The 12,864-nt window shown below is 44.9% G+C and overlaps 1 protein-coding gene across 6 annotated transcripts in view; it reads right to left on the bottom strand.

Annotated features, from left to right (window-relative positions):
* Positions 1 to 2,106: 2,106 nt before the first annotated feature.
* Positions 2,107 to 12,864, bottom strand: part of LOC146207078 (traB domain-containing protein) — a 68,143-nt gene continuing 57,385 nt past the window's right edge. For 5 of the 6 annotated variants that reach the window (XM_084596448.1, XM_084596345.1, XM_084596389.1 and 2 more), the window contains exons 8-9: positions 10,595 to 10,700; positions 2,107 to 2,617 (exon numbers count right to left, since the gene is read on the bottom strand). In XM_084596448.1, the coding sequence (XP_084452574.1) occupies positions 2,467 to 2,617; positions 10,595 to 10,700 (257 nt within the window). In that variant the 3' untranslated portion in view covers positions 2,107 to 2,466. The remainder of the gene's footprint in view (positions 2,618 to 10,594; positions 10,701 to 12,864) is intronic. The other variant, XM_084596506.1, reaches the window with a different exon arrangement.

Genomic DNA, 12,864 nt, shown 5'->3' with positions numbered 1-12,864 from the left:
TAAACCGGTACAACTGGAAGATGGGGCTATAACAGAAGATATAAGGCTTTCCTTTTGGCCCCAGGGCACGGAGCAAGAAACCACTTGGGAGGTGAAACTCCCGTCAGCGCGAGCGAGCGCGGGCGACCAGATAAGGTCACAATTGTAGCGCCGACAGCACGGAGCAGGACGCAACCGTATGCAGTGGCTGCGGCATGCGGCGCGTCGTAGAAGCCGCAGCGACAAAGAAGAAACCTGGACTGGCTGCTTTGGCAACCAAAATGGCGGTAATTTCTTTCTACGCCGACAGGTGCCGCCAGCATGATAGTGGCGCCGCGAGCTTGTGACCTTTTCTGGTCGCCACAAACAGCGTAGTTTCCACTCCTGAAGGATTTTTGCTCCGTGCCCCAGGGCAAATTGGCACAAGTAACCAGACAACACCAATTTAAATGCTGAAATTCAATTTCTGGCTGCCCTCAATAGCCGCCTTCACTTATTGCATTACTTTTATTAACCAGTTTGTAAATGAGAACTCTCCAAATGCACTATGAATACAAATTCATGGTACCAGTTTTCAGTGATGAATCTCTTGGAAGTGGACTGTTCAGAGTACTGCAAAAAATGTAACCAGTTCTTTGTCGTTCTCATTAATGGACACAGTTCTAACCCTCTTCCAGTAACATCAGGCGTACCCCAAGGTTCTGTATTAGCTCCCCTCCTATTCTTAATATATATAAACGACTTACCCTCAAACCTGGTTTGCAATGTTCGTCGGTTTGCAGATGACTGCGTTATTTACCGCACAATTTCCAACACCTCTGACCAATCACAGCTCCAAAACGACATTAACGCAATACGTCTGGTGCGATGACTGGCTAATGTCGCTTAATCCTAATAAATGTAAACTCGTATCTTTTCACCGCCGGCGTAACCCCCACATTTTCACTTACTCGGCTGCTAACACTCCACTAGAATCTGTATGCTCATACAAGTACTTAGGCGTCACCTTGTGCCAGGATCTCTCCTGGCGCTCACATGTAACGAACATCGTCGCGCCAGCTAACCGATCATTGGGTTTTTGAAACGCCATTTACGGCACGCCCCTCAAAGTATTAAACTTCTCGCCTACCAATCGCTCATCCGACCCAAACTAGAATACGCGTCTGCTATCTGGAGCCCGCAACAAGCATATCTCATCAATTCACTAGAATCTGTCCAAAATCGAGCCATGAGGTTCGTTCATTCTTCCTATTCGTATGACATCAGTGTATCGTCACTTAAACGGCAATCAGGTTTATCAACTCTTGCCCATCGTCGTCACATTGCTTCTCTTAATCTGTTCCATAAGTTTTTTTACAGCTCCCTCGGCCAACCACCCTACATCACACCGCCAGCTCGCATATCTCATCGCATCGGCCATCCACTAGTAGTTTCATGCCAGCGCGCCCGCACAGTCACTTTTTCTTCATCGCACTGCAAAAGACTTTCTTCGCACTGCAAATCTTTCTTCGCACTGCAAAAGACTGGAATGGCCTTCCCCACGATGTTGATGCCATCACCTGCCCATCAAGTTTTGTAAACAGTTTAAATATGCACTTCATAAATATCATGTAGGCAATCATATTCAATCAATGTTTGTACTCCCACCCCTTATGTAATACCCCCAATGTGGGGTCTTTAAGGTAATAAAGTGAAGTGAAGAAGTGAAGATCTCTAAAAAATTGGCTTCACTGTTGTCGCGATTATGCTTTACTGAACATTGTTGAGATGGAACAGCAACGGAGAGGTTGAAATTTGAAAAGCACTGTGCTATGATTACTTAAATCACAGGTGCATGACAGTGACTGAATTAACTCTAGAATAGATACAAGAGTAAAATCAAGAGATGCAATAAAGCCATCATAACTAAAAAAAAGCATATACTAATTGCAGCAGTTGAATGTCTCTACTAACAGGGCAAGGCCACGTCAGCTTTAGCCTTTTTTGGTAGTCTCGCATTTTCAACACGGCCAAAAGCATTTTTTTTATTAGTTCCGCAAAGAAAACTAACTTGCTGACCTTACATTAGTGCATGCAATGTATTGATGAATTGGAGTTGTGTGAGAAAAATAAATGACAGCCGCCAAATAATAAATACAACACACTTTAATTTTCATGACATATCACTGTGCTGCAATGGACACACAGTACACTTTCAAGTACATAAAAAGACAAGAGCGCTAGAAATGAAGCTGAATAAACAAATTTCCTTTTTGTCCAACACAAAAGGCTGCAGTATGGAGCAAACAGAGGAGGCATGACCACAGTCCTATTTTGTTACCTTATAGTAGTGCCATATCACAAAACACTGTAGTAGCAGCACTTTTAGACCACGACTCTGGAACCATATGATGAGGTTCGTGAATTTGGTAATAATGTATGATGGACCATTATAACAGCGATGGGTTCCCTCGCGATCAGTAACAACAAAACCAGAGATGTGGCAATCTAGTGGTGGCAGAATGCGGACACCCACTCTATGGGCTTCTGGGTGACCGAGTGCGGCAACAGTTTCCAGCTTCCCCAGACAGCTAGCGTGATTAGGGAGGCCTTGATTCCAAACTTTAGCACCTTGGACGGCAGTGAAGGCTCCGGAACTCTGCACACAATGGGTGAAAAAGACATTTGTTGTCTACATCGGAAGCACCTACTGTGCACAATCTTGCCGAATGCAATATGCCACATGGTATATACATATTACCAAACGGCAATCAATATCAACACATACAGGGTATGGAGGACTTTGGCTTTGCCCTTCTTTCTTTCCTTATATTCAGTGAAAGGCAACACCACTTTATTAGTTACCATTACTGCCAGGGTGACTTGGGCCTTTATGATGAGAATGCGTGAGTTGCCAGAAATACCATGCAGAACAAATTGGTGTTCAACAGTGTGGACTTGCCCGACAAGCGAATTAGCGTCGAAAATCATCCTATGACTAGCCCCTGGTCACCTGGAAGCCGAGAGTAGCCAATGGCCCTCACCAGTGGACAATAAATTGTGACTTCTTTACTGCAGTGACACACTACAGCTGTGACTGTCTACTCTCATCAGAGGAGCATAACTCAAGGACTACTCCCTGTTCGGAAATGAGTTGCCTGTCGTGCATTATCAATTTTAGCCCCTCGACTCATGTGAAATATTGAGGTGGGCTTCTAAGGGTTCAAGCGCAATAAGGATGGCACGCAGATAGAGGAGAGACAAGACGACAAGCGCTTGAAACACTTTATACATACCAGAAATGGCCGCCTATATAGCCATTAGGGAGAGGGCGAAAAAGAGGGAACAATACAAGATTGATCACATGCAAGATCACGAATAATGCACTAGAAGGGACAAGGACGATATAACAGAATCTGAAACATATCTAAAGCCTTACATTCTTTGTTGTATATCATGATCGAGGCAGTGCTAATGCAGGCACTCCCACTCTGATTTTGTGGGCCTCTATCAACTCGCGTGCAATTTCATCTCTACTTATGCTGATACGTACTAATACTGAAATTAACAGCTTGAGGGGCAAGTTGGTGCTATATAGTACCCAGAAATGCGCCTGTGTTGTGTTTCTTCTCATGTGATTGTGTTTGTTGCGCCACATTTCTGTACTAATACTGGTTTCTTGAAGCCTTGCTTCGCGTGTCTTCTCCTCTTTCTTCCCACATTTCTTGCTGTGAAACGACAGATTCAAACCTGTTTCATTCTTCAGTGAAAGTTTGTGCTCTCTTAAGCATTCATTAATACAACTGCCCGTTTGTCCAATGTAGATCTTTCCACGAGTCAGTGGGATGCTGCACACAACCCCAACAGTATTTTCCACAAAAGGATTTGCATGCTTGGTTTCACACACTATCTTCTAAACATTTCCAGAGTTAATCATTTGGCACAATGACGAGAGTTTCGTGGGGGCAGAAATGAGGATGGGACCTTTGTATTTGACAGCAACGTGCTTCAGGTGGGATTCCAAGAGAAGGAAAGCATAGTAGGGGGCGGCAGAAAGTTAGGTAGGCGGATGAGGTTAAGAAGTTCGCAGGGGTCAAGTGGATGCAGCTAGCACAGAATTGGAGAAATATGGGAGAGGCCTTCGCCCTGCAGTGGGTATAGTCAGGCTGCTGCTGCTGCTGCTGATGATGATGATGCTTCAGGTTATGTGCAACTTTATGGGCAGTACATCACCCTTGTCCCTTCTGGTGTGTTATTCGTTATCTCGTGTGTGATCAATATTGTATTGTCCCCTCGCCCTCTACCTAATAGCTATATAGGCGGCCATTTGTGGTATGAATGAAGTGTTGCAAGCACTTGTCTCCGTCTCTCCTTTGCGTGCCATCATTTTTGTGTTTGAATTCTTAGAAGCTATGCACGAACATGCCCCGCAAAGTGTTTTATTCGAAGCGGGCACTGCAACTTGATGACCATGCTGGTCATGGCACCAGTTTACAAACTTTGAATACTACCTAGTTAAGTTCCCTCTGCTTGGGCTACACTTAGCAAGAATGTGCTCAGCATGACACAACTCAGTAACACTACACAGAGCATATTCAGTGGACCCAGCAAGAGCATGGGCCAAGTGAGTAACTGGAAGCGATCTAAAGAGGTGGCCACATCAATGAATGCAGCAAGGAAGCCATCAGAGGCAGGGCAGTGCAAGCCTGCCAAGGGGACTTTGTGACTTGCTAACTTCTCCCCTCTTCTTTCTACAGCTGTGCGCTCCGGCTTCTTTTCAATGCCTTGATGACATAAGCAGCAATAAAATTAACAGCTTTAACTTAGGCAATGCAGGCCAAATGCTACTGCTAAACTCTGCATTCTCCATATGCTTCCACCATTTCCTATGCTGGAGGGTATAAAACTCTGTGGAAATAATATTTAGTTTAAAGCCAGTTATAAATGGGCAAATGAAACAAATTAATCACTACCAGAAACCAAAAGCTTCCAACACTTACGATTCTGGCATCAAAATTACCCATTCCAACAATAGCACGAGTCAAATTAATGCACCTGCCGAGAAGCTTTGTCAGTCTGTTTGCACTAAGCACCATGGAGCCTGTCTCCTTTCTCTGCAAGATTTATCTCAAAAGATCGCAGCTAGGCACGATTTCCAGATCATTCTAGTCCTCTATGTTTCACTGCCAGCTTGAAAGGAACACTCTACTGCCAGAGATGAGTATAAAAATACTGGTAGATCTTACCACTTGGCACTGAGGAAAAAACTCGTGGTTCAAATTTATATTTTAAATTGAAAAAAAAAAGTCAAGTTTTAGCAGATGGTGGTGCCATACTGTGTCCTTTCATTGCTACTACGTCGTCATCTGTTTGGAGCGTCTATGCCGCAACATTGTACAGACAGGTATTGTGTTCATATAAACTTAATGCGGCCTTCTTTTTTTTTGTATTAAAAAAAAATTACACCTACTTTTATTCTTTAATCTTGCTTGATTTGCTTTTATGACACGTTCAAAACCGAAAACAACACAACCAAAGATGCCGCCATACTTTTAGTGGTGCTGCTATCAGCAGCACTGTTATAGGCAAAAATGGTTGTTGGTATCTGCGGTAGATGTCACCGTGTTTATTTAGCTTATTTATTAATTACATTGTTTCATGCTATTCTGGTACTTTCAGTTATGGTTTTAACAAAATATGTGCGGCATGCTCAGCACGCAACTCACACAGTGCGGCAGTTGTGTTCATGGAGCTGCATAGTTACTCTACTAACTGTATGTCGTGTGCACGTCAGTGTTCGCAGGTGCGGACTACCAGTCAGAAAACAAGATTAGCATATTCTGCAGAGCTTTTAAGCTCCACAGCAGAGTACTTGTTAACTTGGGGATGGAGCTTTCCCATGAAGCAAGAGAAAAAGGTATCCTAAAAGTTTGACAACCACCAAGCGTGTTCCCTGCATTGTTCCTTTCTTTCAAGTTGGCCCCACAAAACGTTTCATTAGGAAGCCCTTCACTCTCTTCCTGAGTGCGTCTGTGTGACAATGTGCAACGCATGCATCTTTTATCAAAAAGAGCACTGAACAAGGGTAGAGGGGGGGGGGGGGTAAGGAAGCTTCAGTTTGCAGGTCGAGCCAACATTGCAACAAGTGGACTTGTCTTCCTCTGGGCAGAGTGATCATCACTGGCAGGGGTTTAAATACGTTTTTGCTTCCCAAGAAGAAAAGCTGGGTAGGGGGAGGGTCGGTGAGAACAAAGTAGCCCAAAAATAAAAAAAACAACAACAACCTTCAGTATGTATTTCTCAGCCTAGAACAAGTGATCCTGTGGCTTGAAAAAGAAAAGCAGCAGCACAAGGAAAAACTACAATGCGGGGTGGAAGATTAGTGACCACCTAGAGCAGGTTCCATGCAGACACACCTTTCTTGAAAAGGGGACAGGCATTCCAAAGGGTGCTGATAAGGAATATATCTGCAAGGAAACAATTCTCAAAAGCTTTCTGCAAAGTGGGGAGGACAAAAACAGAATAATAACAGGACAGTGACCCGCACCTGCCACACACACACACAAAAAGAAAAAGTTCAAGAGCCAACTAAATTAAGAAGTGATAAGAAGGAGACGTGTTTGGAGAAACGTGCAGCTTATCCTATTGCGGAGGGGGGATAGATTGTACACGTGCTGTGAAACTGTACAATTAACACTATATAGAATTGTTTTTTCGACTAGTTATGATGCAAAGGGAATATAGTATTTAAGGGATTCTAACGTTGCTTTAGAGATATTTAGTCCTGCTAGTTCCAATGTTCCAGATTTATGGATTAGATATCCCTCTATATTTTCCGTCCCTTGCAGATTTAAAGCCTGACTGGAGAATATATAATTTAATTTCTTCGAACTTATGGTCTTTCTGATCGAAATGCTTTCGGGAGGTTTTTGCCTGTGCCTGCCCGATTGCCATTAAGCCTTTTGTTCATTGATTGCCTTGTCTCTCCAATGTATTGTTTATGACAGAAGGATCATTCCAGAAGGTAGACAACATTTGAAGATGTGCAATTAAAGCCTGATTTTATGTGAAAAGTGAAATCGCTTGCAGTACTAACTGCGGTGTCTTTTTGTATATGATTGCATGCCTTACATCTAAGTCTAGAACAAGGATGTGGTTGTGTTGGATGCTTGTTGTCGAGTTTAGAATGTACTAGAGTACCTCTGAGGTTTGTATATTACATTTGTATGTTACCCTTGGTGCCTCCGGGAATATTTTCTTCAGACGTTCATTACACGTTAGCATGGAGTGGTATTTCTGCAGAATATTGTTTATGTTTGGAAGGGCACTGAAGCATTTAGTTACAAAAGAACGCTGGCATTCGGTGTCGGCCTTTGGTTGTTTCATGAGTACATCACTGCGGTTTATTCAGTGTTGGCCTTTGGTCGTTTCGTGAGTACATCATTGCGGTTTAAAGTGCTTCTTTTTCGAGGGCCATATTAAGAGTTACCAGGATAGTTCCTCTGAATCACTGTTGCTTTCAATTAATGTAGTAGTTCGTTTAGGTAGTCATTATCATCGCTACATATTCTTCTAAGCCGTGTTGCCTGTCCTACAAATCTTCCTTGCTTACAATGTCTCGGATGATGACTGGTAAAATCTAGGTATTGTTGCTTATCTGTTGGCTTTCTGTACAAGCTAGTTTTAAGTTTTCCATTTTCCACGAACACCTTGGTGTAGAGAAAGTCGATTGAGTTGCGACGACTGACAAGTGAATTTAATGCTACTGTGATGATTATTAAGAAGCGAGACAAACAACTGGAGTGATTCTGATCCATGCTGCCATATCATGAGGTTATCATCAATATAGCGAAGGTATATAGATGGTTTTTCCGGAAATGAATTTAGTATATTGGATTCTAGAACTCCCATAAATATATTTGCGTAAGTCGGCACAAATGGAGTACTCATGCTGGTTCCAAATATCTCCAGATAATAGGATGAATCGAACTCGAAATAATTAAAGTTAGGACTACCGTATTTACACGATTGTAAGCCGACCCCTTTTTTAGAATTCGAAAATCAGAAGTGGGAGGGTCGACTTAGAATCAAAACCAAAGCATGGCACCCTTAATAAGAGCACGATAATAACTATATCAGGGAGGATACAGCGAATTTATTTGCTCTACAACTTCAAGTACAAAATCAAGTTACTGTGCGTGCTTCTCAGGGAGAGTTTTCTAACTTTTACTGCACAGCACGACTGCACCTGCGGGAGTGCCGATTGTTTACGGAAGAGCCATTTTTCGAATCACAGCTATGCTTGCTTTTAGCGCATCAATCGTGTCGGGTCACATGACGCAGTGTTGAGTTCACGTGAAGTTCACGTGTTCGCACTTTTGACTTTACGACCGGCCACGTTTTGTCATGATGCTCTTCAGTCCAAAAAGCATTTGGCGCTTGTCCCGCACAACGTTCAAGGAGGTGGCTATAATTTATGCCGAAAAAAGAACTGCGGTGTGGACTGCAAGCTCGAAGGTTCTAAACGGGCTATGCGGGAATGGCAGTGGCAGTGAACACAATTTTCAACGCCAAGTTAAGAGGCTTCCAAGGGATACAGTTGGCGTGCTATTCAGAGCTGGAGGCCAAGCTTGCAGCGTATATCACCGAAATACATGATTTGAAGTGGAGATGAGTAGTACAGCCAGGCAATATTTTTTTGCTTTGCAATTTGGTGGGGTGGGAAGTGGCGAGTCGACTTTTATTCGAGTCAACTTAGAATCATATAAATACGGTAGTTTAAGGAGCGATAGATAAACTTCAAAGACATGCGGGTGGGGGCTGTTAATTAATGCTTGAGATACCTTCATCGATAGGAATATTAGTGTAGAGTGCCGTGGCGTCAAGTGTGGCAAGTACCATACAGTCATCTGCAAGATTGGTTGTGTTATTACCGTCGAACCCGGACATATCGAACTCGAAGGGGATCGCGAAAAAGTTCGATATATCGATAATTCGATATACAAAAATTGGCTTGTGACGGCACTTACGATGCGAAAAAACGATACCGTATTTGCCGCGTAATCAACCCACTCGCATAATGAACCCTCTCTCCACTTTTGAGCCCGAGAATTTTAAAAAAAAAAAAAAAAAATGCTTTAAGGCCAGCTCGCTCACATGCAAGCGATTGAGCGATCTCAGCGACGAGTGGCAGCGACAGAGCGAAAAATTTCCAACTTGTTGGAACTGCGTCCCGCTCACCGCTCGAGCCACCGCGGCAGCTCAAAACAAGGTTTCTGTGTCGCTGCGGCAGAAAATCGCGAGCGTTTTCGTTTGCATGCCGATGGCGCGCGTCACTCCGTTTCGGTCGTCGCATCCACAGCTCATTTCTTGGCAGCCTGCCAAGATGTTGCGCAGCGATAACGTCAGTCAGGGCGCATTTGTCTTTTTATAGCTCCTCCGGTGGCGGGGAGTGAACTTGGCAGAGTGCCCGTGATGGCTTGATTGCACAAGTCCGGTTCGATTTATCACGCCGCGCTTGGGGTGGGCGTCATGATCGCAGCAGCTGACGGCGTGCTTCCCTTGATTCATACATGCAAAGAAAAACGGCTCCCGCCAAAAAAAAAAAAAAAATGCCTGCCGCTTCTTAACGTCCGCAGCCGCCATATCTTATGCTATGTCGTGCGTACAACACAACGATAAGAAAGAATGACTCTCGCAAAAAAAAAAAAAAAAAAAAAAAAAAAAAAAGCAGAGAGCTGCCGCTTCTTAACGTCCGCAGGCGCCATAGCCACGTCTGCCGCCGCGCGCAGAGGGTTCGCAACACACGCTGGAGAAAGCGTCCCATGTCTGTTTGAAAACGGGCTGAGCTGGCTTGGCGCATGCGTAGCGCGTGCTGAAGGAGAGAGCTGGGCAAAAGAATGGGCACACCCACGCACATGGCTTCGAAACGTCATGTGTTGGCGCGCGGGAAACGATAACTGCAGATGCGCACACCTTTGGCGAATGGGCGCGGCACTGTCCAGAACTGTCCCTTCTCATTCCTTCCGCGCGTGGCTTGAAAACGTCACGCGGCAAACGGCCAAGAGTGATGCGATCGTCTTTGGGGAAGGCACACTTTCCAGTGCGTAGTGCGGAGTTCGATATATCGAACGATCGGCGAAATTGAGTTCGATATATGACGCGGCTTTCCTATACTTTTACATGGGATTTTCAAGGGGATATTCCGTGAGTTCGATATAACCAAAATTCGATATATCGGGGTTCAATATAACCGGGTTCGACTGTAATATGCTCAATTATTCGAAGAAAGTGAGCTGTGTGCTGCACAAACGAGAAAAGCTGGGTTCTTCCTGGTACTGCCACTTTTATTTCTTTTTCAAGTCACAGGATCACCGGTTCCAGGCTGAGAAATACATACTGAAGAAACTTTTTCGCTCCCTGACCTACTTTCTTCTCACCCACCCTCCCCCTCTCCAGCTTTTCTTCTTCGGAAGCAAAAGCGTATTTAAACCCCTGCCCCGACAAAGAGAAGTCCACTTGTCGAAACGTTGGCTCGACCTGCGAACTGAGGCGTCTTTTTGATACCCATCTTGTTCCTCCCATTCTACCTGCATGCATCTTTTGTGATTTCAGATGGACTGGAGTGAAAGCATACCTCATGATGGGAGGTATGTCTGAGTCGGACACCTTGTCCCAGTTCTCCACAATTCCAGGAACATGGCCGATGCCCACCACACCCACCACCACGGTCGGCTGCATCCCTGCGGTGAAAGCATTTAGTCCTGGCTAGAAAAAAACGCTAAACAGGAGCCCTGCTCTGCTGCTATTTCAAGATATGTCCCCAACAGTTTAGGAAGCGTGTTACATGCACACAACAAACTTCTGCACTGGCAGTGCAAAGACAGCAGCAGGAAGGCCATGTTCTAAATGACATCTGAACTTTGAAACTGCAAAATCGCCTATAACGACAAATTTTTCCTTTTCATGCAAACAGGACTGTACAGATAAACAAGCACGAACCTGACTTTGCGAAAGAACTTTATTTGAAAAAGTCAGTCATTGCCATCTCCCACTTCGAGTTGCCAACAAATCAGAGCCCGAAAGAAGTACCACACTTGCTCACACAACAGAGATATTTAGTAATAGCGGTTTAAGCAAATTACGTTAGCGTGCTGCAAGCAAGTACAGTTAAACCTCTATGTAACGAACCTCCATGTAGCGAATTCCTTAACATTAAAAAGTTTTTCAATTCCCCAAGCCCCCATTGAAGTGCATGTATTTGAAAACTCCATGTAACGAAGATGTCGCGGCGGTTGACCTTGATATAATGAACTCGTGGCACCGACTATCTCTTAGCTAGTGCCGAGTCACTGGAAATTTGGCACAACCTCGCAAGTTTCAGGACGGTAAAACAAGAACTGAAGTGAGAGGAACGCCTACTATAGCAACGAGCGACCGCCGCTGATACAGCGCGCTTCGCATTTCGCGTTTCAGCACCGACGCCGCATCTCTTTGGCAGTGCAGCAGTCTCCGCTGCTTTTGCTGTCGGAACATGAAATTACAATAGTCCTTGGTTAAAAGCGGCCAAAAATAACAGAAAAAGACACGGGGCAAGCAACGTGCGTCCATCACTGCCAAGCGATTGCTCTTGGGCTTCTGCGCGTCGGTAGTGGGAACGGAGCCATACGAAAGGCTGAACCTTTCAAGTGAAATGTGGCTTGTGTAGCCTCTTTCTTTTTACTACTGTTTTTTTACAAATGTAGTTCCATGGTTTTTGTGGTGGTTCTAGTAGTTGTACTTTGCAGTCTAGCATGCTTTAGCAGACTTGACGTTGGCCTTCTTTTCAGCCATTTAATTTGCCTTTTACTAGCTCCCTGCCACACCACCATTACTTCATCATGGTTGATTATTCTCCTGTTTCTGTTTGTCAGATTCCAAATTTCATATCCACCCTTCGAATTAGGCTTCACTTTGATTGCATTTCGGCCCCTATCAGGTGCCGAAACTTTTGTGAAATGTGCCATGGGCATGGTTTATGAAATCTTGCGCAGGTGTGGTAACGTGTATGTTGGCCAGACAGGGCACTGCGCAAATGTACGCGCAGGGGATCAACTCGGACTAGAGAAGGAGTGAATTTGACCGCTCATTGCATTGTGTGCGAAGGGTGTGAACCACGTCTCAGGGGCATTAAGATCCTGGGCAGGAGAAAAGACAAAGTAGCCTGTGAGCTTTTAGAAGCGTACTTCAAAGGCAATTAGTGACACGCCTGTTATTATGTACAATGCGGAAAAGAACTTCTTGCGCAGCTTGTGTAGATGGGTTCACAGGCTTGATTCACATCTTCTCCCCCCCCCTCCCCCTCCCCCTCCTACTTCCCCTGCATGGGCCTGCTGACCCACGGCCTGCCATGGAGTTTTCCGACATGGATGAACTGCTGGCCGATCTGTAATCAGCGGCCAGCAGCCGCGAGGACGCCCGCAGGGGCTATTACCTGCGTGCTAAAAAAGATCTTTTGCCATCTATGCATTCGAAAACTGTGAAAAGAGCAATAGCTTCGCATTGCTTAGAGTCTTCGCTCAGGAAATCGTGCCCGCATCAGTTGCAAACCAGCTTCCATAATCAGATGAGCCGGCTTTCGGCGGCTGGGTTCCCCTGCTCTGTGTTGGTTGCAGTTTGCGAGACCCTCCTTCAAAAGATCAAGAGCGGTACGCGAAGATGTACTGGAGAGGATAGACGGAGGACGCAGAAGCCGCTTGTTGTGCCTTACATGCACAGAACCTCGCACAACCTGAGGAAAGTGGCCAACAGGCATGGCGTGAGCGTCGCTTTTTCGGCTCCTAACAAGTTGGGAAAGTTGTGCCCCCGAATTTGCAACCCAAGAAAAGGGGGTTGCCAGATTTAGCACGACTCTCTGTTTACAAAGTG

This window comes from Amblyomma maculatum, chromosome 1 (genome assembly GCF_055883805.1).
Source record: "Amblyomma maculatum isolate TAMU_Amacu chromosome 1, ASM5588380v1, whole genome shotgun sequence".
NCBI lineage: Eukaryota > Metazoa > Arthropoda > Arachnida > Ixodida > Ixodidae > Amblyomma > Amblyomma maculatum.
The sequence above is the reverse complement of the archived record's forward strand: the minus strand, read 5'-3'. Positions and strand labels throughout refer to the sequence as shown.